Consider the following 26,766-nt stretch of genomic DNA (forward strand, 5'->3'; position numbering starts at 1 on the left):
CAATGGGGAATGGTGTTTCCCTCAACTTGACTATCACAGCAATAGCTGCAGTACAAGATCAGTACAAGCCATCCCCTCCATCAAACAAGCTGAAGGCAGGGACCACAGCTTAATTAGATTTGGTATTTTTCCCAGAGCTTGGCAGAACAGTCACTTTATATTTGTTGACTCTCTAAAACAACAATAGGATGAAGCAAGCAAAGCAATAGACAACACTGTAGCCTGGGAAAATGAGAACAGTGGTACTCTCACCAAAGACAGGAAGCTAGGATGAGACAAGGGTGGTAGGAGAAAGGGTAATGGTTCTTTTTGTAGATGGTAACAGTGAGAAGACACCATGACCCCAAACTGATACTTGATGAAAACTGTACCAGGATGATGAGATGGGCTGAGCCAGCTTACACACAAGGCCCCTCAATTCTCCCAATTATCTGTGAACTCGGTAGACCAAAACCTATCTCCATCTGGCCATCCTGTTCACCTGTCAGTGGCTTCCACCAATGTCCTTCATCCACCTGAGAAGGCCTGAGGCCTTCAGGGTCCTTTAATATTTGATGAACATGGACAACACCTGGGAGACCCATATGTGATGCCAGACAGCACCATACATTATGGAAAACATTTGCTTCCATGTGTGTACACTATGTACACTGTCTGGAAGTAGCCAGCTAAGAACCTGCCACAGGTTACTTTTTCTCCTTAGGCTTTCACGTATGCCCACACTGCCAGAAGCTTTCAAAATGGGAAATCTGCTGGGAAAAATGCCTAACACAAAGCTAGAGGAGCAGCATGTGCTTGTTTCTCTCCTCCAGGGTGGCTAGAGGCCCCTAGCCTTGTCCTTCTACCACCTGGAAAAGTTGGGAGCTAGCAAAGTCCAGATTGGGCTACTGCAAAGAAGTGTGTTTGGAGTGGCTTCATAGCTGCTGATAGGGCCAAGGCTTTCCCCCTCACATCTGCATCTTTAACTCCAAGAGACGACCCTGGTCCCCAAGTAATCGTTTGGCTTAGGCATATGCTTGGCCTACAAACAATCCTAAGCTCACTCCAGGCTGTGTCACTTTCAGAGAGACAGGATAGCGACTATTTAAGCTTATTTATTGAAGACAGGTACAAACAAAGAATTCTCAACACATTTGGTCAGAAGAGGAGGAAGAGGGCTACTGCTGCTGTGGTTGTTAGGAAGAGGCTGCAGCTGCTGCCATTTCCCATCTCTCACAGCCAAAGCCCATTTCTTGTGGCATGTGGTACCACTGCCTTAGGTCCCCAAAACTTTCTGACAAAAACCTGCAGTTCTAAAAATGAATCAAATAGTGGAACCGGTTTGATGCAAACTGGAGGGCTCCCCAGTGGTCAAATGGCACCACCATCCTTGCCATACTTGCTTCCAATGCAAGTTTTAGCTGCTCAGCCCCAGTGTGGGGCACAGAGGTGATGACCAAGAGAAAGAGAGAACAAAGAGAAGCCTTTGGGATCCCTGGAGTCTGGATGTTGAGCCATAGAAAGATATACGACTTAGCTAGGAGTAGTAGCAGTATGGCTTTATAGATCCCATAGCTGCAACATCCCCAACTGGGGGAAGAAGTGCTGGAGGTTGACCAGCTGGTAAGGCGGGAAAGAGGCTGTGGCCAGACAGTCCTCCTTAAGTTTTTGCCCCGAGGGTTTTGGCAGAAGGGGGATGAGGACAAAGGCACGTGTATCTCCATGATCTCTACTATCCCACCAGTCAAAAGATCAGTCAATCCCTTTATTAAAACTCTGGACCCAAATGAATGAGCCTGAAGAAATTCTGCGGAGATGGCAAAGTTGCACACGGTAAGTCCCATCACCACTGGCTTGAGCTTCTTGAAGAATTTCAGCTTCACTTTTGGGTCCGTAAGCTACTGCAAATCTGAGCAAGCCGATTCTAAAAGAAAAGTGAAACATGAATTATCTAGAGAAGACAGGCATCCTTTTGATATTTAGTACATGAGCATTTCATGCCCACAAATCCCTGTGCTCTTCTGGGGCAAATCACCACCTCTCTAGGTCTTCTCACAGACATTATTCCCTAACACTAGTGAGAAAGGTGCTTAAGTACATGGAGAAAGCTGGTCAAGCCTTTAAATCCCATCACATCCAGTCTCTCCTCCAGACTGAGTTTTAAAGCTGTCAGGCTACCTCTAGAGCAGGTGGATTTCCCACCCTGCACCAAGAACAGGTTCCTTCACCAGGCTTTGAAGGCCTGAGTCTACTGGGACAATACTCCCTCATAATTCAGGCTCTGGTGACTTTGGATACTGACAGATGCTTCTAAGCATAACCAGAAATCAAGGGAATACATTTGGTGAGAGTAACTTTCCTCAGTGTCCAAAGTGACTACACTACAATGAAACAGAGTTAAGAAGACTTACAGATAACTTCTTAATGTTTCCCAAGGCCTCTGGATCCAGATGTGCCAGATCCACCTTTTGTAAATCACTGGCCAATAAGTGCATGCTCTGTATGAAGGAAAAGGGATTGTTAAATTTGAGGACTTAGCATCCAGAAGAGCAGAGAACCCCAAGAACATACTCACCCACCACCTTCTACATGAAGCTTTTCTTGATGCCCCAACTTCTAGTGTGTCCTCCCCTCCCTGAGGCTGGTATTGAACTATTCTGATTTTGTTCTCTTTGTATTTCTTCGGGATGTGTAGATATGCATTTGTTTGTCTGTCTTCCCCATTACAATGTAATGAGTAGAAAGTTTTCTTGGGGGTGGGGTGAAGTTAAAGATGGTAGAGTGAGAGGAAACAGTGCAGCCTAGCTCTCCACTAAATGTCCTCCACAAAGAACTAGAAAATGCACCAGACTGACATCTGATTAGGAAAGTCAAGAAAAAGTCAGTGAGTCCTTTTTCCTGCTCAGAGTGGCTTAGAGAGGCAGACAGAAGCCTGCAGACACCTGGGGTGGGGTTTGGCCTAGACATTGCATGGAGAATTCCAGTGCCCAGAGATAGCACCAGGGAGAAAGGGATCCTGAAGATCCCTGAACTAGCACAGGAATGGGTACCATCTGTTGCCCACTACCCTGTTCTAATCACAGATCCAGGGTAGAGAGAACAGTCTTGTGTATGGGTCCTAGCTGTATACTAAGCCTGAAACAAATTATGAATCAAATAGTGGTTATGTGCTTCTGAACCCAGGAGAACAGAGGGACTCAGTTCTAGCCTCCAGGCCAATGTGGAAGCCTGCAGTACAATAACCAGGGTCAGGAGGCCCAGACCAAATGGGAACTGGCAGTTCAGCTGCTCTGAATCTACAGAACTTTCCAACAGACTAACGGTAATTAAGTTGAGCAGCAGTCTAAAGAAGCTCCCAAATAGGAACAAGCCAAAAGACCCCACACCTGGGTCAGGAACTTGCAGAACTCAAGACCAGAAAGGTAATGAACAGATCTTCCCCTGGGTCACACAACCTTGGAAGTAATGAAAGCTGCAAAAGGATACAAGAGGACAGAAGCTCAGGCCAGACATTGCCCCCAGAAGTACACAGAACCCCAGAATTAACATCAAGTCCAAAGTCTAGAAGCCAGATGGAAGAATGAGCAAACCAAAAAAGAATCCCATCATAAACAGCTATTATGGGGACAGGAAGTTCAAGTCACAAACACAGAAGAGAATGTCTTTAAAACAGCTACAAGAACAGCCTCAACGAAATATGCAGCTTGGGCACAGGTCCAACAAGAATTCTTAGTTAAAGCAAGAGTTTTTATAAAGAGTTAAAAATAATTTTAAAAACTAAAGGAGAGTGGTAGGGAAGAAACATAGGAAAAGAAAACCAACAGCTTAGAAAAAGCGGCACAAAACCTCACTGAAGAAAATAAGTCCCTGAAAATTAGAATTGACCAAATGGAAACTGAGGACTCCATGAGACATCAAAAAATAATAAAACAAGGTCAAAAGACTGGAGAGCTAATTTGAGGATCACCGGGCTACTTGAAAGTCATGAACAAAAAGAGCCTAGTCATCATGTTTCAAGAAATAAGCAAAGAACATTGTCCAGATATCTTAGAACCAAATAACAAAGTAGAAATGGAAAGAATCCACTTGTCACCCCCCCCCCCCCCCCCCGAAAGAATACAATGAGGAATGCTCTTTCACTCTTTGTTATCTATATCCCCAGCACTGAGCACAGTGCTTAGCACATAGTAGGTATTTGTTGAATGTTAGGAAAAGAATTTGTTCTGACAGCCCTTGGCCTAGAAGCTGGCCAAGGTAGAGCAGCTGCTGGAAGAGAGCCAAATCTGTGACCTCAAGGCCACATGTGGCCTTCCAGGTCCTTGGGTGCAGCCTTTTGACTGAGTTCAAGTTTTATAAGACAAAATTCTTTTATTAAGGGGATTTGTTCTGTGAAGTTTGGATCGGTCAAAGGGTCACACTTGAGCACCTAGAGGGTCACATGGGTTCCCAGGGCCACATGTGGCCTCAAAGCCACAGGTTCTCCACCCTTAGCACAGCCTATGCTGCTATCTCTGCAGCAGCCTATGTGCTTCAAGGCGAACTTAGACATGTTTATTTCCCAATGGAAAAGACCTTTTAGGACACACCCTTTTCTGTCTCAGAATATCAGTACACCTATGTTCATCACTGTAGTTAAAACACAGCTGCTGAGCTTTTAACTCTCAGGGTTTTAGGTCTAATAGGCATGATGTAAAGCTCAACTTTTCAATCTGGTAATAAGATTGTAATTTGCATATCTTATGTTAACTATCAAGCCACGTAAATAATACAGAAGTGGGCAGTTTTCAAGTCAGAGTGTTTTTTGTAACAATGGCACCCATGGAGCCAGCATGAAACACTGACATAGACTAGGCAGGAGATGCGGCTAAAAGCAGAGATCAAGGCATATATAGGAAAGATGTCTCTGGAGGTAAGTATAACAGTCCCAGAGGACACAGAATGGCCCCAACACCCTCTTATAGATGTTGTTCTTTTACCTCTCCGTCGCCCATGGGCACAGTGAGGAAGACCTCATTGCTATCAGCCAGGGGACTGCCATTCACAGAGATGCTGTAAATCCTTTCTCTGGCTGCAGGGGTACGGAGGCCTGGGGTCTTGAAGATCCTATAAAAGCAGGAAAGTTTTTATGAAATCTGCCCACTACAGTGAATTAAAGCAAGAATTATGAGCACTTCTAGCCCAATCCTAGCTCAAGCTGCAGTTCTTAAATCACTTACTTTTTTTTCTCCCAAACTACTCACTTCTAAGAGGAAGGTGAGGTTAAATTTAGAAAAATTCTGAGCAGAATATGACTAAACACAACTTGCCTGGGAGAAAAAGGCTGTAATTACTAAACATGCAACTAGAAAAATAAATTCTCATCTGTATAATTTTCAGCTCCATGAAACCTGGTTGCTAAAAAGAAAAAAAGAAAAATCACCAGAAATAGACCATGGTCATTTTATTTAAAAGAGCAGCCAAATGCTTCCCATAAGTTGTTCAAATGTCATGGGAGAGATGATTTGGAGATTATGCTATCACAAGATCTCTGGAATCTAACATTTTCATGATGGAGGTTATTATACAAGAAAAAGGAAAAATTATTAAAATGTTGGCACTCATTTCTTCCAAACCTCTGGGTTAGAATCAGCAAAGGCCAAAAGGGGCAATACATGAGTTTTTCCCTGATAATGTCAGAGGCATTACTCATTCTAACCTATGCCTAGAGAGAATAAAATAGCTCATCCCTGTAATGCTATTGACGATAACACCAACTGTTCTTAGGAGAATAATAATAACGAACAGCTGACATTTATATGGAATCTGCACAGTACCAGGCACTGTGCGAAGCACTTTCCAATGATGATCTCATTTGGTCCTCACAACAACCCTGGGAGGGAGGTGTTTTCATTATCATCCAAATTCTAAAGATGAGGAAATTGAGGCAGTCACTGGCTAAGAGACTTGCCCTGGATCACACAATTAGGATTAGGTCAGAGGACAGATTTGAACTCAGATTTTCTCTAAGCCCAGGGATGTCTCCACTGCTGCTAAGTAAATGCTGAGTGAAGAAGGAAGCAAAGCCCATGTCTTCTTTATCCTCCAAAGAAACTATGGAGACTAAAGGATTAGGTAAATTTTGCAAATGTTTGCTCCCTGGTGACTAGTTTTAAATACTTGGGTCATCACTGAACTTCAAGTAATTTAAAAATCCTTACCTGGAATCAAACCTGGGTGTCAGGCCTGGAGTTGGTCCTAACATGGAGAAATCAGATCTGCCCATGGCTGGAGTAATAAGACTACTTTGGTTTGACCTGTATTTATCAAAGTAACATTGGTAAGAAACTTTGCCATGAGAGAGAATCTTGATCTGTTTGAATCAAAGAACATTATTTTGAGAAGGGGTCTGTTACAACAAGAATAGACTAGACAAAGAGGCAGATTCAGGACTAGGGTTAGACTAGAGAGTGGCCTACCAGGCCAGTTTCAACGATTCTGTTCACGTTGTTAGGCCAGCCTCCTGAATCCTCCTTCAGCCTGCCAGGTTCACTGTATCATCAGCGGATTTCTGGTTCACCTTCAGCAGTCACCACCCCATGGCTGAATATTGGTGGAGGAATATTCTCTTTGAAAAGCCATAACCATAAGGTCATAACTATTTCCAGAAATTTATTTTCCACCTCTCCCATTAGGAATCTGTGAACTAGTAGACAGTGAACTAGTAGCACTCCAACTTTCTTTACTAGAATGTGAGGGAATTTTTGAGCATGAATTATATAATATAGTCTTGTGCTATTAAGTTAGATGGACACAGATTTAAAACCTTTAACAGTGTCTGCCAAAATTTTCTTTCTTTACTCTGTCCTAAAGACTACAGTGTGAACAAGGTATCAGTATTCCTGGCAAGATTTGAAAAATAAGTTACAACAGAAGTTAAAAGCCTCCACTGGACAGCAATACATATGACTTATCACAGAATAAAAAACCATGAAAAGAGAAACTTTTATTAAAAAATTATGCATTTATAAAAATGATCATTTGCTGCATACCCTCACCTGCTGCATACTGAGTCCTAGGTAGGCCTCTCTCTAGTCTAACCCTAGTCCTGAATCTGCCTCTTTGTCTAGTCTATTCTTGTTGTAACAGACTCCTTCTCAAAATAATGTTCTTAAATGCATAAAATAAAATATATACCATTACAAGGGAAACTAATGAAACTAAAGAAAAGAAAGGTGTATCTTTTTCCCATCCACATTCCTGGACCTCTTGCAATCTCTCCATGGGCCCGCTGGATCCTTAGAAGTTAAGCTTAGTCTTTCCAGCCTTTCCTATTTTATGCTCCAGTCCAAAGCCAAACCAGTGATTAGACTTACTTTTCTCTGCTCCTTTTCTATGTGGGCTTCTAGACAGCAACTACCTAGCCTCCAACACAGGAAGAGGAGAGTCTTAACTTCCCTGATGCCTAGGAGACAACTTGTCACACATCCCTACTGCAGAATAGTCTCTGCCTGAGTCAGAGGGGCTCAGACCTTCTCCATGTCTACATTCCAAATCAAAAGATGTGAGGATTTTAAGGTCTCCAACCCCGTTCCCCCAATAAGTCCCCCTCCACATTGCCTTTTGCTCCTGCCATTTGCCCGCACTGACTGAGTCCTCTTCTTGGTTGTTGGACACTTCTTTGCCTGAGAGAGAAACAAACAAGATTCAAGTTACACATGGAAAAGATAAAAAGTCCTGAAAAGAAATCTAGGGGAAAAAATTAAGCTCAAATACAAAGATTCATCCTGTGAAATGCAGTGACCAAAGCCTAGAATTACAGGATCACATCAACTCATATGTCACACAATTTGTGAGTTGGGATGTCAGTGGCCAAGAAGGAAGCTTCACATAATATAAGTGGCCAGTCTCTGCTTGCAGACCTCTATAGAGGAGAAGCACAGTCTCTCCAGGTAGCCCATTCCACTTCTGCACTGCTCTAATTGCAAAAACTTGGCATGACATCATGTCAAGCTTGCCTCTTTGTAGTTTTCACCTATGGCTTCTGGTCCTTCTCTCTGGGCCCAAAAGAAAACTAATTCTTCTTCCACACAGAAACATAGAATGTCAGAGCGAGCAACATGTAGTCTAGCTCACTCATTATTTTATAGATAGAGAAAACTCAGGCCAAGACATGGGATGTGAAATGCCTAAGGACAAAAGACAGGCTCAGAACCCAAGTAGCGCAGTATAAAGATGGGGCACAGGTCACAGGGAAGATTGGTTCCTTATATTTTTTCTAAGGTTGAAAAAATGGAAGCTGTTGGAGATATTCTGGCTTCTTCTTTCCCAATCTCTTAGCTGACTTATGCAAATAGGGTTCCAGAAAGTTAAGATGCGAGGAAACACAACCTTCCAACCTTCCCTCCATGTCCAGATCTCCTCACCTCACCTAAGCACTCTCAAATCAAAGTCATGACTTCTTTAGATTTCATCTGCTTGCAAATTTGACTTAAGTCTTCTCTTTTCAAGTGCCATATCTATTTAATTTATTTGCTTTTGGTATTAGCCAATGACAATTCTCAACACAGACAATCAGAAGCTGACATTAGACCCACAAGGATCTAACTTACCTTTGTGGTCTGAGGATTAATATTTTCAGTTTCTTCTTCTTCTTCTTTAATCATCTCAGCCACTTTTACTGCTTTCTTTGCTGAAAGGAACATTTAAAATAGACATGACTCCAGAAGGAATTAACTTATGTAACCCAATTACTGGTCACTCAGAATGACGAAACACAATCTGCCTTTTTTGGGTGTATTAAATAATGATAACCACGCACAGACACGTGGCCCTTCCCATCACAAGTCCCTTAGCCACATTAGCTGTCTATGGAGTACAACTGCCTCTGTGCAGAGCTTTATGACTTGCCTGATGTCACACAGTTAATACATGGCAGAGCAGCACCCACTTTTCTGTTTCCATTATCTATATTAAAGTAGCCAGCAACTCACTGACTAGCTGCCCAACACACAGACCGAATTGCTTAAGTGAACTTTTTTTTGAGGAGTTGAGAGGCAAACATTTTGTAACAATTAGTAAGTATATCATCTCTTTCAATAGCCTGTGCTCATTGTGCTATACCAAGGTGCCTCTTGGACTTTTAAAAAGATTATTCTGGCAGCTCTGCAGAGGGCAGGGTGAAGAGGAGAGAGAGACTGAAAGCAAGGAATTCAATCAGAATCTAACCACTACCACTGTCCAGGAAAGAGGTGACAACAGCCTGAACCCTCAGGCCCATTGTACACACGCTAAGCTAAAGATGCCAGTGGAACATCCAGGGAGATCACAGCCTCAGAGGTGGGAGGGACTCCAGCATTTCTGTGGTTCAGCCAATCCTCTCCCTGACAGGTGATCATTTAGCCTTTATTTAAAACCTGTCCAGTTTTTGGGGACCCACTATTTCATGATGTTCTAGATTTGGACAATTTTAACTGTTGGGGAGCTTTTCCTTACATCAAGCCTAGCGGAGAACTAAAAAGGGGTTGATGAAGCAGAGTTCAAGATACAGACAAGGAATGAATGAATACATACATACATACACACACACACACACACACACACACCTGAGTCATATGTAAAAGAAATGATATCTGAATTCTAAGTAACTGATAAGATCTCCAAAAGGGTACATGCAAAGAGGTGGCTTATGATGCAATACTGGGGAATGCCCACAGTAAGGGAAGGACCAGAAAATGTGTGATTGATTCCACAGGGAAGAGCAGTCCTATGGGTAGGAGAAGTAGGAGAGAGCAGTGTAATAAAAAACAAAAAGGAAGAAAATGCCAAGGGCAGAAAGGTGAAAAAGGATGGGGACGAAGAAAAGGCCAATGAATTTTATCAGTCCAGAAAAGATCACTGCAGAGAACTGTTTTAGGAGAAGAGTGGGGACAAAAACCAAATTACAAGAGACTGAGAAGAGCTACCAACCTCTGATGGCTTTCAAGGGCGTCTGAATAGCTTCAGCTGTCAGCTTATTTATCTCTGTAATATCCAGGTCAGCCTGAAAGAAAACAGTCAGAAAACACCAGAGACATCAATGTACACAAATAATGAGAAACATGAGATGATGAATGTGTTTTCCTCTTAGAGTCTCTTCTTGCCTCTCCGCCACCTTGCCCTTTGAAATGAACGTGATCACCCACAGACAGGATATCTAGATTGCTATTGCCCTTTCAGAGGACAATGTCACTCAGTGATCCACTCATCACCTGTGAATACAGCTAAAGGGAACATTCTTTAATAACAGTCCTTTCAATACTGAGCACAAAAGCCAGGCAGTATAAACCCTGCCTTTAATTAATTAAAAGTGGTCGGTAGTCATGGGGCTTAACATATTACCTGGGCCTAATGCCACTTTGGTGGCCAGATAAGGTATCTAATGGCTAACTTATACACACACGCACACCAGGGATGGACACAGACGGACACACACACACACACGCATGCACACACATCCACCCCCACGCCTGGAAGGTAACTCTTCAACAGGCACTGAGCTACATGCTAGTGATACCACAGATGAAAATGAAAGTCCTTGCCCTGAAGGATCTTAAATTCTACTGACTCCACTAAGCATGTAGAAGATACTATATTGCACATTGAGGATATTAATGGGAAAATAATAAAAGGCAGTCTTTGCCTTCATGAAGATTATATTCTTCTGAGCATTATTGCTAGATTAGAAGTTAACATTTCTTCCTTATTTTAATAAACTCTAACAATTTACAAAAGAGCTTCCTGATATTGTTTTTATTTCAAAATGCAAAAGGTCACATGATCTGAGGTGTATGACTGAGTACTTTATCCAGTCAAGGCAAAATGTCCTGCTTTGCTAAGCACCCAAGGTATCTCACAATACTCTGCTAAGTACATATATCTGAACCAATGGTTATAAAAGTACTGAAGGCAGCATAGATTTTACAAGTTACAAACTGAACATGCTGGATGTTATTTTCCCTCTTGTTCCAATCACCTCTAAAAGTTAAGATTATCTCTCCTTCCTTTTTCTTTAAATGATTTTCCACTGTCACATGAAAGAACGGTGGTTTTCTCTGTCTTCCCCCTTCTTAGAGTAGAAGGAAATAGTCCCTATCACAGGGACTTTAAATGGTATCGATCCCTTCTCTCTCCCCTAGAGAGCTATCTCTTATAAAAAGAATTCTAGATAAAAGCAGTTCAGCAAAGCCAAGCACTACACCAAGCTCAGCAATAAGGTGGCATTCCCCCTCTCACTTCTGCAAAGAAGGAGAAAGGCACATGCTCACTTCTCTTCTGTTTCAAGTGTGGTTATTATTATACAACATTGAGGTTCCACTTTTGTCCATGCTGTTCCCAAGTACATGGTTACAGCTGGAGCATCATCACTATTCCTCCAACTTCCTGGGATGTGAACTTTGGTGAATTGAATCCTATTCACCCAACTCTGCCATATTCCAAATATCCACCGAGTTGTCAAAACTTGCTATTTCTCCCTTCCAAACAACTCTCAGACCTGACTCCTTCTTCACAGGCCGCTACCCCCTCAGTTTGGGTCCTCATCATCTCCGGCCTGGATTACCGCTGCAGCTTTGTAGGGTGGACTCTGCCTCACGTCTCTGATTTGATAATGGGACACCACTGCTCAATCAATTCCAGTGACTCCCTATTGCTTCTAGGATTAAAAGCCTCCAATTACCTCTGAAAACTCTTCACAACCTAGCCCCAGTCTCCTTTCTGGGCTTATTGGACATAACTCTCTCTCCTAAATTTCATAATTCAGCCAAACTGGCCTTCTTCTGTTCCTCTTCTAGCACATTCCATCTCCTATCACTGTGCCTTTGCTTTGGTCATCCTCACCCCAACGCCTGGAATGTACTTCCTTCCTCCCTCCCCTGAAGCTCAAAGATCCCTTTTACCTGACACCTTCTCTGAAGTGCTAGCGCCTTCCCTTGCATTTTAACCACTTCGTATTTTTTCTTGATCTTTCTTTAGCTGTGTACTTGTCATCTTCCCCATTGGAACAGAAGTTCTTTTTGAGTGGATGTTTTTCATTCTTTGTATTTGCATCCCCAGAGCTTAGAACAATGTTTAGCACATAGTAGACATTTAATAAAATGTTTGTTAATTGAACTAAGGTTTCACTTTATATAATTTCACATAATTTTTCTGATTTCCTCATACTCTTCTTATGGTACAGTAATTTTCCTTCATGTACATCCATGGGCATCTATTTTGATTGCAGTCTGTTACTGATATATATTTTTTATTACAAATGGAAACTGTCTATACATATTTATCTATCCATTCATTCCTATCAACCCATTCCTGTGGCTTCCTATTGCCTGCAAGATGCAATTTTTAAAATCTTCTGGCTTTTCTGACCTTCATAACCTGGTCCCTTCCTACTTTTCCAAGTCTTCTTATACCTTACCCTCTTCCACATATGTGATGAACAGTGATTTTGGCATCCTTGCCATTCCTGGAACAAGATACTCCATCTCTGACTCCATGAATTTTCACTGACTCTCTCCCAAGAATTTTCCTAGAATTCTCTCTCTCTTCACCTCGGTCTCCTGACTGCCTACAAGTCTCAGCAAAAATACCACTCTTCTGAGAAGTCTTTTCTGATCTTCCTTAACTTTAGTGCCTTTCTTCTGAGCTTATTTCCAATTTAGTCTGTCTACAGTGTTACTTGTAAATAGTTGTTTTCCTATTGTCTCCCCCCCATTAAAATTGTGAGATTCTTGAGTTCAGGGACTGTCTTTTGCCTTTTTTCATATCTACAATGCCTTAGCACAGCAACCGGCACATAAAAAAATTTGTTGTTTTAATTAGCCAAGATCTGCCTTCTTCCATTTGTCTAAAAGAGAACACAAAAAACCCTAAACCTATTACAAACCTGTATACGATTGAAACAGATGTCCAAAATGCCTTTATCTGTCCCCCCCAAATTTGTCTTATTCTGAATTCTGAGTCTTTTGCCTCTACCAGGAGGTAGGTAAGCATGTTTCATCATTCTCTAGAATCCTGGATGGTTATTACACTGATAAAAGTTCAGCACATTAATATTCCATCACAATGATATACCAAAAGTTGTTCATCCATCTCCAATTTATGGACATATACCTCAAAAAAAGGTATAGTTTTGTACATCCTTTGTTTGTTTTGCTTAGGACTGATCCCTCCCTTAATCTCTCCTCCATTTAATTCCCCTTCTTCTCTTTTCCCATTTTCTTTATGAATAAAATGGATTTTTGTATCCTTATTTGTGTGTGTGTGTGTGTGTGAAGAGGAAAATGAGATTCACATATTGCCCATTCCCCCTACTTCTTGTTTGTATAGATATCTACTTGTGCACTTTGATTATTTGAGGTAATTTTCCCTAACCTTCTTTTTGCTTCTCCCTGAAGTATCTTCCTCTTTCCTTGAGAACTACTCTAGAGCCTTGTCTAATTGGACTCCCTCTATGACCCCTGATATGACAGGATTCAGAGGGGTCACTTGCATCATCTCCCCATATCTGAGTGAAAAATTTATCCTCATTTAGTCCTTTATCAGTCTATTCATGTTTACCTTTTTACGCTTCCCTTCAAACCTTCGAGTTTCCCTGCCACTCTGGTCTCTTCATCAGGAATATTTAGAAGTCTTTTATTTCATTAAAAGGTCCATTTCCTCCCCTGTAGCATTATGTTTAGTTTTACCAGATAAATTGTGCTTGGCTGTTAAGACCATGTCCTTTGCCTTCTGGAAATATTATATTCCAAGTTCTCTGCTCCTTCATCCTGCGGGCTGCTAAATTGTGTATGATCCTGATTCTGAATCCTTAGGTACCTGAATTCTTCTCTCTGGCTGCTTGTAGCATTTTTCCTTTGACCTGGAATCTCTGGATTTTGGCTATGATGTTCCTGGAAGTTTTCTTTTGGGAGTTCTTTCAGGAGGTGAATGTTAGATTCTTATTCTACCTTGCCCTTTGGTTCTGAGAGATTTGCTTGGTTTTCAAGATTTCTTAAAATAGGACACCTAGATTCTGATTTTGGCCACAGCTTTCAGCTTTCAGGTAGTCCAATGATTCTTAATTTGTTTCTCTTTGATGTTTTCCAGGTCGATTGTTTTTGCTATAAGATACTTTATACTTTCTTCCTTTATTTAGTCTTTTGATTTGGATTTAATATTTCTTATGGCCTCATCAAGTGATTGATTTCTATTTGGTCCATTTGAATTTTCAGGGAGTTTATCGCTTGGGCAAGGTTTTGTACCTCTTGTGCCATGCTGTTAATTCTCTTTCTAAATCTTTCTTCTCTAACATTTCCTCAAGTGTTCTCATTCCACTTATTAAAAAAATTTTTTTCAACACTTGTTTCATCTCTTCAAGGAATTCTAGTTGAGTTTTTGTCCAGGCTGTGTTTTCTTAAGGCAATGCTTGTAGATGTTCGGAGTCATTTGCTTCTTCTGTGTCTATATCCTGAACATACCTACCACCATAACAGCCCACTATGTTTTGGTTCCTGTGTTGTTTGTCCGTTCTTCCAGCCTACTTCCTGACTCTGGATATGATGTTAGAGCTGGGCTGTCTGCAGCACTACTGGAGAGAAGATCTGGGCTGGTTCTGCTGTTGCTTTCTTAGGGGTACTGAGAGTGCTATTGGTATTCTAGGATTTCAGTGCTCCCCAAGTGGTCTGATCCAGGGCAAAATATGACTTATGTCCTCCCCTATTCTAAGGTCTGCAACTTCCAGACCTAGCTTTAGAACTATGCAAGAGCAGAATGCTGCTGGACTCTACCCTGGTAAGATGACCCGAAAGCTCTTGCTGGTTCAAAATGGCAGAATCATAGGACCCCCTCAGTCCCCTCCACTTTGGTCTGGGTTTCTTGCTTTGGTTACTTGACTGTAGGCTAGGTCAGATGCTGGAAGACCCTGATTTGTGACAGAGGACTCAAATTCCTCCTTTCTCAGTATATCACCCAGGGTCTCTCTACACTGTACAAAGGTCCCCTTCTCACTCCATCTTGGGCAGTGATCAACAAAGCTGCCACTTGGCACTTGTCCCCATTGTAGTGCCCCAGCGTGAGTCTAGGGGCGCCCCAGAATGGGTCTGAGACCTCTTTTTATGCTGGTGTGCAGCTTCTCTCTGGGCACTTGAGTGCTGTTTGCTTTGTGCTCCTGTCCTGAATCTGTCTCCAGTATCTGTTCTCTGTTTATGCTAACCTGGGCTAGATAAAAAACTGTCACTCACTCTGACTTTTTCTGGATTTCTTCATCAGGATTCAGTATAGTGCATGTTACAAATCTGTTTGAAGTAGTTGTGGACAAGAACTCAAGTGCATTGATTGTATCCTTGTACCCTACCATTTTGGCTCTTCTACCTAAAACTGGTGCTTAATGAATACCTATCAACTTGACGAGCTTTGACCTCTTTTGACATTTATGCCTAGCAGTAGGATCTCTGGGTCAAAGTGTATGGACATCAATTACTTAAAAACAAGTTAATTCATACAAACTTATGAAGCTAAAATGAACTGGAATTTGGTCATAACCAAGGAAACTATGTGCTGCTCTTTAAAGCAAAAAGCCAAGGCACATGTTACGACCCATTTAGCTCACTGTATTCTGATAAATATGGGCCCTTCCACTGCCCAGCTCTCCCACTGCAATGAAAGAAAACACAAAAACCAGAGGCCTATGGGCCCCGTGACACTCCTTAGACTCATCCTTCATACAATGACATCACTCTCTCCCAGCACATCTCCCTCCAAACCTCACATCTAGATCACATTAGTTTGCTGCTGGAAGAATGTGGATCTCTTCTGTAAGGGGCGCTGACCGCCACACCATCTGGGATGCCACACTGATGGACATCAGGTAAACTGAGTCCGGAGCAGGGAAGGGTGAACAAGATGGCGCTGGAAGGGACGGCTCCACCCCTGGTTTGTTGTTGTCACTATAGTTCCAGCTTGTGTTCATTTCTAAGTTTCAGGTTTGTTTAGGTGTGTTACCATGGTTCACTGGGCTAGCTGGCAAAGACTATAATCAGAGTGCTTGCTTGAATAAATCGGAGTTGCTTCACTGACCCGCTCTCCCGCCTCGTTCTCTTACTCACGAGCTCCACAGGAGGACGAGCAGCCTGCTGGCCAGGCATAAGACTTGCTCCTCTCCCCGGTAAGCTATGCCATAACCATAGCATCTTCCTCTTTGGTTGTCAAAGCCCTTTTATGTTGTTATGTTTAGGAAAGTTCTGTTTTATGTGCCTAAGCCCTTTGTGCAGTTCAAGATCTGGATCTTCCTCTTACTATGTGATTTTAAAGCCTCCAGGTTCCTCAGCTGTAATATGGAGACAGTAACACTTGCCTCTCTTAGGAGGACTATAACAGTCACATGAAGCTGAGTACTTTGTACACAAGTGGTGAAGCACTAAGCACCCCACAGTATGAGGATGTGTTATCTCTCCTGCTTCTTTCCAGTCCTCCTCCTGGTTCTTAGTCCTTTTCAGTTCAACTAGATATGGTTCCCATCAATGGAGGCTTTAAGCAAAGGCTAGACAAACATTTGTTAAGAATGTCACACAGACAGGGGACCAGAGCTTTTGGAATAGGCTGAACTAGATGACCTGAAGTTCCTTCTGAATTGAAAACTATGAGTCTACAACAACTCAAGGCAGAGAATCATGGCTTCAATCATTTTACGGTTGGCAAAGTCCAATGGTTAAGAATCTAAACAAATTATGTGTTTTATCCCAAGGCCTATGTAATAAAAAAGGGTGCAACAGGTAAATCAATTTAAAAATAAATCTGGGTTTGAGATTACCTAATCCCACTGGAGAACTCAAATCCAGGCACTACAAAGGACACAGGAAGCAGAACAAGCCATCACCCTTAAGAGTTTATCAAAACAGACAACAATCCTGAAGCAAATAAACACAATAGTATATAGTTCAACAAAGCCAAGAAATAGTAGGGGAAGAATTCCTTATTTGACAAAACTTCTGGGAAGACTGAAAAGTAATTTGGCAGAAAATAGGGTTAAGCCTGGCATTTTATATCACAATAAGAGCCAGATCTAAATAAATAAATAAATAAATCTAAAAGATACAATCTAAAAATAAAAGGCCACATTATTTTTAAAAAGAAGGCTAGAGAATAGAAGGAGATAACTTTCACAATCATGGCTGGGGGGAATTTTGTAGGCAAACAAGAAAAATGGACAATTTTGATTAAATAATTTTATAGGAACAAAGAATAAGTAGATGAGAAGCCTAATTGAGGAAAAAAATCTTTGTTGTCAAGCACCTCTGATAAAACTGCCATATACCCAAGATATAGGAAGAATTTAAGCAAACTTGTAAGACTAACAGCCCTACCCCAGTAGATAAGTGTTCAAAAGATATGAATGGTTTTCAAAAGAAGAAATATAAGTTATAAATTATCATGTACCAAGTTCCAAATTCCTCATCAGATGCAAGTTAAAATAACCGTGAGGTTTTACTGCATACTCATCAAGCTGGTAACACTGCAAAATAAAAATGGTCAATGCTACAGTGTTATGAAAAGTCAGGCACATAATTTACTATCAGGGGGAAACAGCAGTTTTCAACACTTCTAGAAAACAACTTGAAATAAGAGGAAAAGTGCTTAACTCTTCATACTTTCTGACCCCAGCAATCTCTGTACTAAATTTATAATGAAAAGAGATTAAAGACAGAAAAAGTCCAATGTGTATCACAATATTCACAGAAACATTTTTTGTGGCAGCAAGAATTAGAAATAGTGAGAGCCCATTGACTGGGGAATAAACAGTCAGATAAACTGTGGCTTTTTGGGGGAAGACTGAGTTTTTCTAACTTGAGCAGGTTCGAAGTACAGCTTGATCTGATATCAAGCAGATTAGCATGGAAGCTTGGACCTGTTCTGTTTCCAATCTGGGCCAAGTGAGCCCTCAGGCAGTTTGGTGGCCCTCTGCTCCAGGCAGCCCAACATATTGATGCTGGATTCAATTCAGACACCTGACTGGCCCTTAGCCCTCCTTTGGCTCAGTAATCCCAGGCATAAGCAACCCATCAGCCTCAGCTTTGGTAGCAGGGACCACGTCCAGCGCATCACCACAACCAGCCCAAATTGTGGCACGTAAATGTAACAGAATATTATCACACCATTAAGAAATGATGAATGTCAGGATTCCAAAAAAAGGGAAGATTTTTACCAACCAATGCAGTGTGAAGTAAGCAGAACTAAATAAATAATATATTTGACTACAATAATATATAAAAACAATATTAAAAGACATCAAATTTCAGATTAAATACAGTACTGATCTTGGATCCACGGTACCAATGATGAAGTATATTTCCCTCCTCTCACGAGAGAGGTACAGGCACAGATTGTTGTACATGCTGTCAAAATACAGTCTGTTTTCTTTTTGTTACTTGGTATGGTTTATGGAGGGTAGCTGTCATGAACTTACAGTTAAGTAATAGACAAAAGCTGTCAACAAAACAAACAAAGCCACTAGAACAGCAGAATCCCTGAGGAGCCCAGAAGTCCTACTGTCTCTACTGGCTATATCTATGTAATGTACTCTTCACACTGCCTTGGGCAGAATAGTTCAACAAATATTCCTGGGTTTGATAAAGAGAAACATCCCACTAAAATCAAATGAGACAAATCACTTACTGTTGCTACTTCTTCCAGGGCCTGTTTGCTTCCTCCTAGAGCTGCAAAAAGAACATTTTTCTTTAGTAACCAATACATGTGGACAAACATTTACTCAACAGAAGCATCTCTGGAAGACTCTACTTAATGTAGTAGCTTTGCCAAGAAGCTACTTAAGTATTTAGAAAAAGTTGGAAGATTAAGGTAACCAGTCAATAAATAAGGCCCACTGGGTTTTAAAATGGAGGACTGCTGGTAATCTGTATACCTCTTTGCAAACTACGATTCTCATTATCCAGTAATCATTTCAAAATGCTGCTGACAATAGTGCTTTAGGAAGACCTTTGTATATTGGCTACAGCCACTGTCACTTTACATTCTTCATTGCTTCAGTTTTCAAAGTTTCTGACAACCTTGTAAAAACTACCATAAATAGCAGCAGCTATTCTCTAAGCTCAAGGAACCTGGGCCACTATGTGAGCCTCAAAATGCCTCCACACTTCAGTTAGGAACTAGAAGAGGTGCAACATCTTACCAAAATATTCACGCCAATTCATCTCTCTAAGCGCCTTGGGAAGTCGGAGGATTTCAATGTTGTAAAGATTGTCTACTTCTTTGACGAGGTTCTGAGCATCTGACTGTATTTGCTTCGATCTAATTTGTACTATAAGAAGGGATTAAAAAAAAACAACAGAACGGGAACAGGTCATTTTACATAAAATTGCAAGCCTTAATAACTTTATGCACTTTAGAAATGAACCTTTCTTCCATCTTCAAACTACTTGGTAACAAACCCTACCCCCAGTTCCAGTTAAGTCGACAATCCTGGTTTCTGAGACATAATTAAAGATGATCCTTCTAGCTCTGGATTCCAGATTTTCCTGTTATCCATGGATCTCCTACAAAAATATACATCCTTCAATAAAGTGGCTCTACAGCATCCCAATCAGTCACCTCACCTCAGGCAGAGCAGTTCCTAGGGTTAAAGGGAAGAGGGGCAATAGGAGACACTGTCTGAGATGGTTATAAGAAACTGTCTAGCCACTCAGATCGAGGTGTCGATGTAAATAGAAGGATTTACGTTCATGCAGTTCTTTTCTCACAACAAACCTGGCAGGTAGCCAAGACAAGTACTACTGTCCTATTTTAAAAAAGAGAAAGCTGAGGTTTAGACAGGTAATATGGCCAAGATCCCATAGCAAGATAGTGGTAAAAGCCTGAACTGAAACACAGATTCTAAACTCCAGTCTTACCACACTTTCATTGTACAAAAGAATGCTAATATCAACAGTCATCTTTGATCCTTTTTCTAGCAAAAATGAATCAGAGATTTCAGAGATAATGGGAATTATTGAGGGTTGGGAGACCAAAAGCCTTCAGACCACATTGGGTCTTTCGGTATACCTATTTAAAAAAACAGGGATGTAACTTTGCAAATAATGAAAATAATGAAACAAATCAAGTGATTCTGATTTAAGGATTTTGTGCAATAACTTTTTTTTAAACCATCACAACAGCAACTGTAATAGAATTACATTAAATTTAACAAAATTGCCTCACTTTAATATGGGCCTCATGCATTGTAAGAGTTGTGCAACTGATCAAGTATTTCACATTACTCTAAAAACATTCCTAGAGTAAGGGATGACAAACATTCAGCTGGATGACCAAATGAAACTGAACACAAAAGTACTAGAACTAAAATTCTTTAGTTAATAACAAGTATAAGGGAAAAAGCATCATTAAATACTGTTCAACTTAAAGAATATCCAGTCAAGGTTTGGCATAGCAGAAGGTCTCAGGGCTGAATAAAACCTACATATTCTTTCCAAAGAGAAGCCTCTAGCCAATCTCAGAATCTACCAACTCCTTGTTCTGTTTGGCCTTTGCACAAAACATCTTCCATGGTATTGGCAAGAAACTTTTGGAGAATCGTAACAATTCACATTTCTATTGCCCTCATTGTTTTCAAAGTTCTTTACATTTGATCCTTCACACAGGTATTACTATCCTCATTTTACAGATGAAACTGAGGTTCATACTTGCTAAAAGATCTGTGTGTGGTTACACAGCTGTCAACTGCTGGAGCAGGCACTCAGATCAATCTGACTCCAAGTCTAGCGTCAATCATGGGCTTGGGTGTCATCCTATTTTATGCCTTTTTAAATACTGATAGAAGTTCACTGAGCAAAGTTATCTTTGTGGCTTCATCTACCTACCAATCACGGACTACGGCATACCTATGGCAGCTTTCTTGTTGGAAACTCCCTAATAAAAACCACGACTACTTGAAAGAGGTTGATCTAATTATTCACATAGGGGAAAAAAACCTAAGTGTATAAAGAATGCACATCATTTCATGTAATAACATGAAGTTGGATGGATAACACGTCTACCTTGAGCTCAAAATTAACTAGAAAACTGGGTCATATTGCATTTGGGAAACTATGTAGCATTTTCAACTACCCTAAGCTGCTTACTTATTGTCAAAGCCCATCTTTTTAATACTAATATTCTCCCAATGGTATTATGTAGTTGAGAATCAAACATCATAATTTCTGAAAAACCTAAACTGTGAGTGAGCCAATGGAAAGATGCACAGTGAGGATAGAGTATAGACAGTTGTGAAAATCATAGGAGATAATATATGTAATGTACTTTGCAAACTTTATATGATTATGATGTTGTAAAATATAGAAAAAGAACATATTTGAAAAGAAAAAGAGGTAAGATTAGGTATGTAATTAGAGGGATACTGGATGGGTAGTCTAAGTGCTACATTAGTATTCAAAAAACATTAAAAGAACTAGAAAAAAAGACTTCAGGATAATGATTAGAGCCTTTATCCAGGGTGTGTGGAAGGATATGGGCAAGAATTACAGAAGATGCAATGACGTGCTATGCGCTACACTTCTCAAAGGAGTCTCTATACTAATGAGTAACTGCAAATGAAACACTGAAGTAAATGTGAATCAACGCAATATTTTTGTTTCTGTAATCGTACTGTGGGGAAATCATTTTTACCTCATTTACATAATTACCACTGTCTCATAGTTAGATAGATGGATGTTCCTCGGAATGATTTTTAGCCTTCTCATTTTCCAGAACTGAAACAAAGTCTCAGGGATAAGTGATCTAAGTCATAGAACAAGTTAGTGGCAATGCCAAGAAAACAAAGACCTTTTGAGCCCCAGTCCAGGTCTCTCCCCTTTCTCAAACTTCAAAGAACCTTCTGTACTGCTTCTTATACGCTTAGATCAACTGACAAACATTTATTAAGCACCTACTGTATGCCAGGGACTACACTAAGGTGGAGGATACAAAGAACGAAAAAACCCAGAAAAGCCCCCATTTTCGAGCTTAATTTTATAATACTGCATCTTTGTTTCATATCTTCTGCCATACATGGAGCCCTCTGAGGGCTCAGAACACATCTTGCTGAGTTTTCTCAGTGACTTCAAAAAAGTTCCTCGAAAGGATTACACTTCCACACGGCAGCCAAAGGGATTTTCCTTAAGGAAAGGTCTGACCACATCACTCCCCCATTCAAACTCCAACACCTCTCGGATCGACACTTATCCAATCTGGTCACTTTTGGTGTCCCAAAAGTCTTAATACACATCGCAAGCTTTAAAACGAGACATTAATAAAGCTTTTAAAGTGCACTAAGACTTTTGGGACACAGGATAAGCTCTTGTTTGGAAGTTAAAGTCTTTCACAATCTGATCCAACAGACCTTTCCTGCCTAATTATATGTCACCCCACTCCCCATACTCTACTACAATCCCGACGAACTGACCTTCCCCCATCTCCCATTTTCACGACTTGGCATTAAACAATTCCCCCTGTCTGAAATGCGACCCTTCCCTCCTCATCTCCCCCAGTTAAGAATTCCTTGTGTCCTTCAAAAATGAGTTAAAAATGTCTTTTCTGCTTCTTCGACCCCTCCTTCCCCACCACATTACCTGGTACTGATTTTACATAGAGCAGGAAGTTGGAGCATGGGGACCTAAGGGTCCTGGGGAAGGGCTCCGATCAGGTTCCCGAGATTACTAATATGATATTTGCATACCGCTGTCGCCCTCTCCCCCGAAAGAAAGCCAGCTCCGGGCGGGCAGGGGCAGTTTCTGCTTTGGTCCCAGTATCCGCAGCAGTGTGGGAAGATGCTTTGAAAGACCCGTCTCGCCCTCCGAGCAGGCGCAGGTAAATAACTGGGGGGGTAGCGGATTCGGGGCTCACCCCTCCCCCGCCGACGCGTTCCGCGGTTACCAGGGCAACGCGAGCGCAGGCGCCCCTCCCCCTTCCGCCTCGGCCTCGCTCACCCCCTCCCCTTCTCCGCGGGGGCACCTAGTCGACTCCTTTGGTCTCCCTCCTCCGGGCCCCGGGGCCTGTAGAGTTACCTTCACGGTCGAAGTCTTTGAGGAAAGAGGCGAGCTTTCTGCCCCGCACCGCGTTCTTCTTGGTCGTCCGGCTCGAGGCCTTCTTCGACGGGGCCATGGTGCCGAGGCGGAGAAGAGGCCGCGCGACCCGGCAGACCGGAGCGGCGGCGGCGGCGCGAGAGGCGGTCGGGCACCCGGAGAGGTCAGCCCCAGCAGATAGTGCTCCCGCGCCCGAGGAAAAGCAGACTGTTCCGGTCCGACCCCTTACTGCCGAGAAGAACCAGGTCCCGAAGAAGTCCGCAGTGAGCAAATCGGGCCCACCCACCGGTCTCACGGAAGTTAAATGGAGGCGCTGTCTCGGTCTGCGGATTCAAACTCAACCGCCCCTTGACAGCCAATAAGAAGTCCCGCTCTAGAGCGGGCGCGAGGGGTTATCGGGAGAGCCAATCATCAGGCGCTTCCGCAATCGGACCAGCCAATCCTTGGGCAAGACTACAATACCCAGGAGGTTTGGTGGCAGGGGTCACGTGTTTTCTGTGGGTGTGGAAACTAAGCTAGTTGCTTTAGCTCCTTTTTATCCGTTGTAGCCTCTCTCGGGCATGCGCATTGGGGAGCAGGAAGCTCGGAGGACATGGTGAGTGGCGCGTTGGTTGTGCCCCCAGACTCCCGGGGTGTCGGAAATGGCGGCGAGGATCTGGAGGGTGGGTTGGGGATTGCTGAGAGGGCGAGGGAGACTTCCTACCTTCTTACCTGGGTAGGGCCTCAGGGACCTCAGAGATCGTCCCCCTCCGACCCCAGTGTTTGACGGATGGGGAAACTGAGGCCCAGAGACCAGGAGGCCCCGCGACTCGTTGGCAGAGCCAGGCCTCCTCAGCGGGGACCTGACCGAAGTCCGTCCTTGGTCCCTTCCCCCCTCTGGGCCTCAGTTTCCTCAGCTGTAAAAGAAAATTAACAGGAGTTGTCTTTATGTACACGATTGTGAGGTTCAAGTGATGTTCGTATATACTGGTGTCGTCCAGCCGGGATCTCCCAGGGCGGAGAGCCCTTCCACCAACCCGAGCCTGCCGCAGTTCTGTATTTATTTTGATTTACTGTCTTAGCTGTTTAGGTCGCAGAGAGTTTGAAGTGACTTGACGGTGGTCACGTGGCCAGTCAGGTGTCAGAGGTAGGGCCTGAGCCCTAGCCTGCAGGAGGCTTCTCCAAACGCTATCTAAGTGTCAGTAGTATGTTAACATTGACTCAGGCTCTTAGGCCACTTGGCTTCCATCCAGGCTGCCTGACGGCTAACCTCCTCCATCTCAAGAGCAGCTGAATTTTCATTGTAACCCTCCCGTTAGGGATTCTGTCAGCATAGCAAGGACACAGAAACACTTTGGGGGATGTTTTCCATTCCCTTAGCTTCCCTACCTAGAAAATTTGGGGAAAAGTACTCCCAGTATGCTGAGAATAAGTTTCTCCCATGCAGATACACACAGTTCAAAATGTTATAGGCAAAAGTTTTATTAAAAGAGGAAAACAAAATAGTTACACTATAGCTGAGTACCCGTTAGTCCCAGAAATACATGTAAATCGTTAGTCACAGCCCCAAATATGAGAATTCTTATGTAGAGACTTCCTGCCAAATCCTGTCAAGATGTGGTAATGACATCTCCCTCCCCCCCCTTCAAATTCCTGCTCTTTGTGGATCAAATGAAATATTTGTAAAGTGTTTAACAAAGTGCTTATTAAATGCTTATTCCCTTCCCTTCATAATAGAATTTCCTAGTCTCGGAGACCTGCAAAGGTGAGTCCCTAGAGTTCTCCATTCTTTCAGTGTTATCTTCCATATGTGACCTTAGAGTGAAACCACAGGAGATCTTAGATTTAGAGCTGGAAAGGACTTTAAAGGCTAAGGAGACAAAGGCCTTCATTTCACAGGTGAAAAAAGCAAGATAGTGACCTTCCCACTTACTAACTACAGGTCCTCGGTATCTGAGGCCGAATTCTTTTCTCCAAGTCAAGCATTTTGTCCCTTATGCCCAGTAGTTGCACCCCAGGAGAATTTTTTTGTCTCTGATCTGTGCTGAAGGGCTTTTTGTAGCACCTAGGAACTGTGGTTAGAAGCTTAAAGTCTTGGCCCATGGACACCTGAGGGCAATTAGGGCTGCCTGTTGACCCTAGCTTTAGTGGCTAGACCTCTGCCTTGTAAAAGGCAGTGTGGTATAGTGGCTAGAGTTCTGGATTTGGAGTCAGGAAGATCTGGGTTCAAGTCTAGATTCTTACACTTATTAGCTGTGTGATCTATAAGCAAATCACCTTTTTTAGCCTCAGTTTACTCCTTTGTAAAATGAATTTAATAGCACCTGTAGTAGCTCCCTCACAGGCTTATATGAGGGTCAAGTGCATAATGTTTGTTAAAAGCTTGGCAGACTTTAAGGTGTTAAAAATATCAGGTATTATTTCAGAGGATGTAGCAGAGGCATAAGTTTAGGCCTTACTTGAGGAAGTGTTTTTCTCAAGTCCAAGTAGGCCTAGTGGTTTTCTGTATTTCCTCATCATTCTTATCTGGGCCCAGACTACCTCCATATTAGACCCCCTTTGGTGATAGGCATTTGGAGATGAGATCTCGAAGATCATCTAGTCTAACACAGAGCTGAGTAAAAATCCTCTGTACAGTATCCCCCCTAAAGCAGGAATCCAGCCTTTGCTTGAAAACCCTTTAGTAAGGAGGAGCTGTGACCATCCATTCCACTTTGGGATAACTCTTACTGTTAGGAAAGTTTTTCTTTACATGTCACTGAAATGATTCCCTGTGGTTCTGTCTCTTCTCCCTCCCCCCTTCTCCCATCCCCATCCCTATCTCCTCCATGCCTCAAACTCTGCCATTTTTGGCCAAGCAGAAGCAGAAAGCTTCTAATCTCTCTTCCAAATGTTAGAACACTTCCTTTTTTTGAAGACACCTGTTGTGCTTTCCCCCAAGTCTTATTCTTCAGGCTAAACATCTTAGTTCCTTTAACCAATTCTCATGTAGCATTAACTTGAAATTCTCCACTCTGGTTGCCCGTCTCTAATGCTTTCCAGAATTTGTTGGTGCCCTTCTTTCTACAGTGTGACACCTGGAACCAGACATATAATATTCCAGATATGATGTGATCAGGGCAGAATACAATGGACCTTTTCTCTTAAGGCGTTGGGTGTCTTAATGCAGCTTAAGTTTAGCTTTTTTAGTTACTACATAAGCATTTTTCACCCTTGATGCCAAGTGAACCTGCAACCAAGTACAATTCTCAGATCTTTTTTCACAAAGCTATTATGAATTTGATTTTTCTTAAACCAAAGAATAACACTTTTTATGTGTCATTATTAAATTCCATCATATGGAGCTCAGCCCAGTTGTTCTTTCCTGTCCCTTATAGATCCAAATTCCAATTCTCTCATATAGTGGTTTAGCAGTCCTTTCCAGCCTTTTTTTTTTTTTACCTTTAAGGTTTATAGGCATTTATGTCTATATGCCTAACTACAGATGATTGGTAACCATGTTAAGCCACATGGGCCCAAGGACAGAAGGCTGTGACCCTATAAGGTGATGTCAAGCCTTGAATGAGTACTCTTCAGGTCTGGCCATGAATTTACCTGGGTTCAAATCTATCTGACTGTACCATCATTTGATTCACTTCTCTATCTCACCCAAAAGGATAGCGTAAGAGAAATGCTTTGCTATAAATCTCAGTAACCTGTATCTCTAGCATTCCCCTAATATATGGTTCTGAGGCTAAATCAATAGACTATC

General features: G+C 42.1%; 2 protein-coding genes across 3 annotated transcripts in view; one reads left to right on the top strand and one right to left on the bottom strand.

The window, feature by feature from the left end:
* Positions 1-1,078: 1,078 nt before the first annotated feature.
* On the bottom strand, positions 1,079-23,406 carry CDCA8 (cell division cycle associated 8). The gene is made up of 10 exons (XM_072610005.1): positions 23,019-23,406; positions 19,154-19,282; positions 18,640-18,680; positions 9,925-9,997; positions 8,568-8,647; positions 7,576-7,640; positions 6,177-6,272; positions 4,956-5,082; positions 2,391-2,477; positions 1,079-1,903 (listed from the first exon to the last, which is right to left on the bottom strand). Exons 1-10 carry the CDS (start codon positions 23,113-23,115, stop codon positions 1,859-1,861), a joined length of 840 nt encoding a protein of 279 aa, XP_072466106.1. The 5' UTR covers positions 23,116-23,406; the 3' UTR covers positions 1,079-1,858.
* A 118-nt stretch (positions 23,407-23,524) lies between these two features.
* AIRIM (AFG2 interacting ribosome maturation factor) overlaps positions 23,525-26,766 on the top strand; it is a 30,510-nt gene continuing 27,268 nt past the window's right edge. Inside the window, exon 1 of one of the 2 annotated variants that reach the window (XM_072610007.1) lies at positions 23,525-23,631. The gene's annotated coding sequence lies outside the window, so the exon portion shown is untranslated. The remainder of the gene's footprint in view (positions 23,632-26,766) is intronic. The other variant, XM_072610006.1, reaches the window with a different exon arrangement.

The sequence above is a fragment of the Notamacropus eugenii genome, chromosome 5 (genome assembly GCF_028372415.1).
Source record: "Notamacropus eugenii isolate mMacEug1 chromosome 5, mMacEug1.pri_v2, whole genome shotgun sequence".
In the NCBI taxonomy this organism is placed as follows: Eukaryota; Metazoa; Chordata; class Mammalia; order Diprotodontia; family Macropodidae; genus Notamacropus; species Notamacropus eugenii.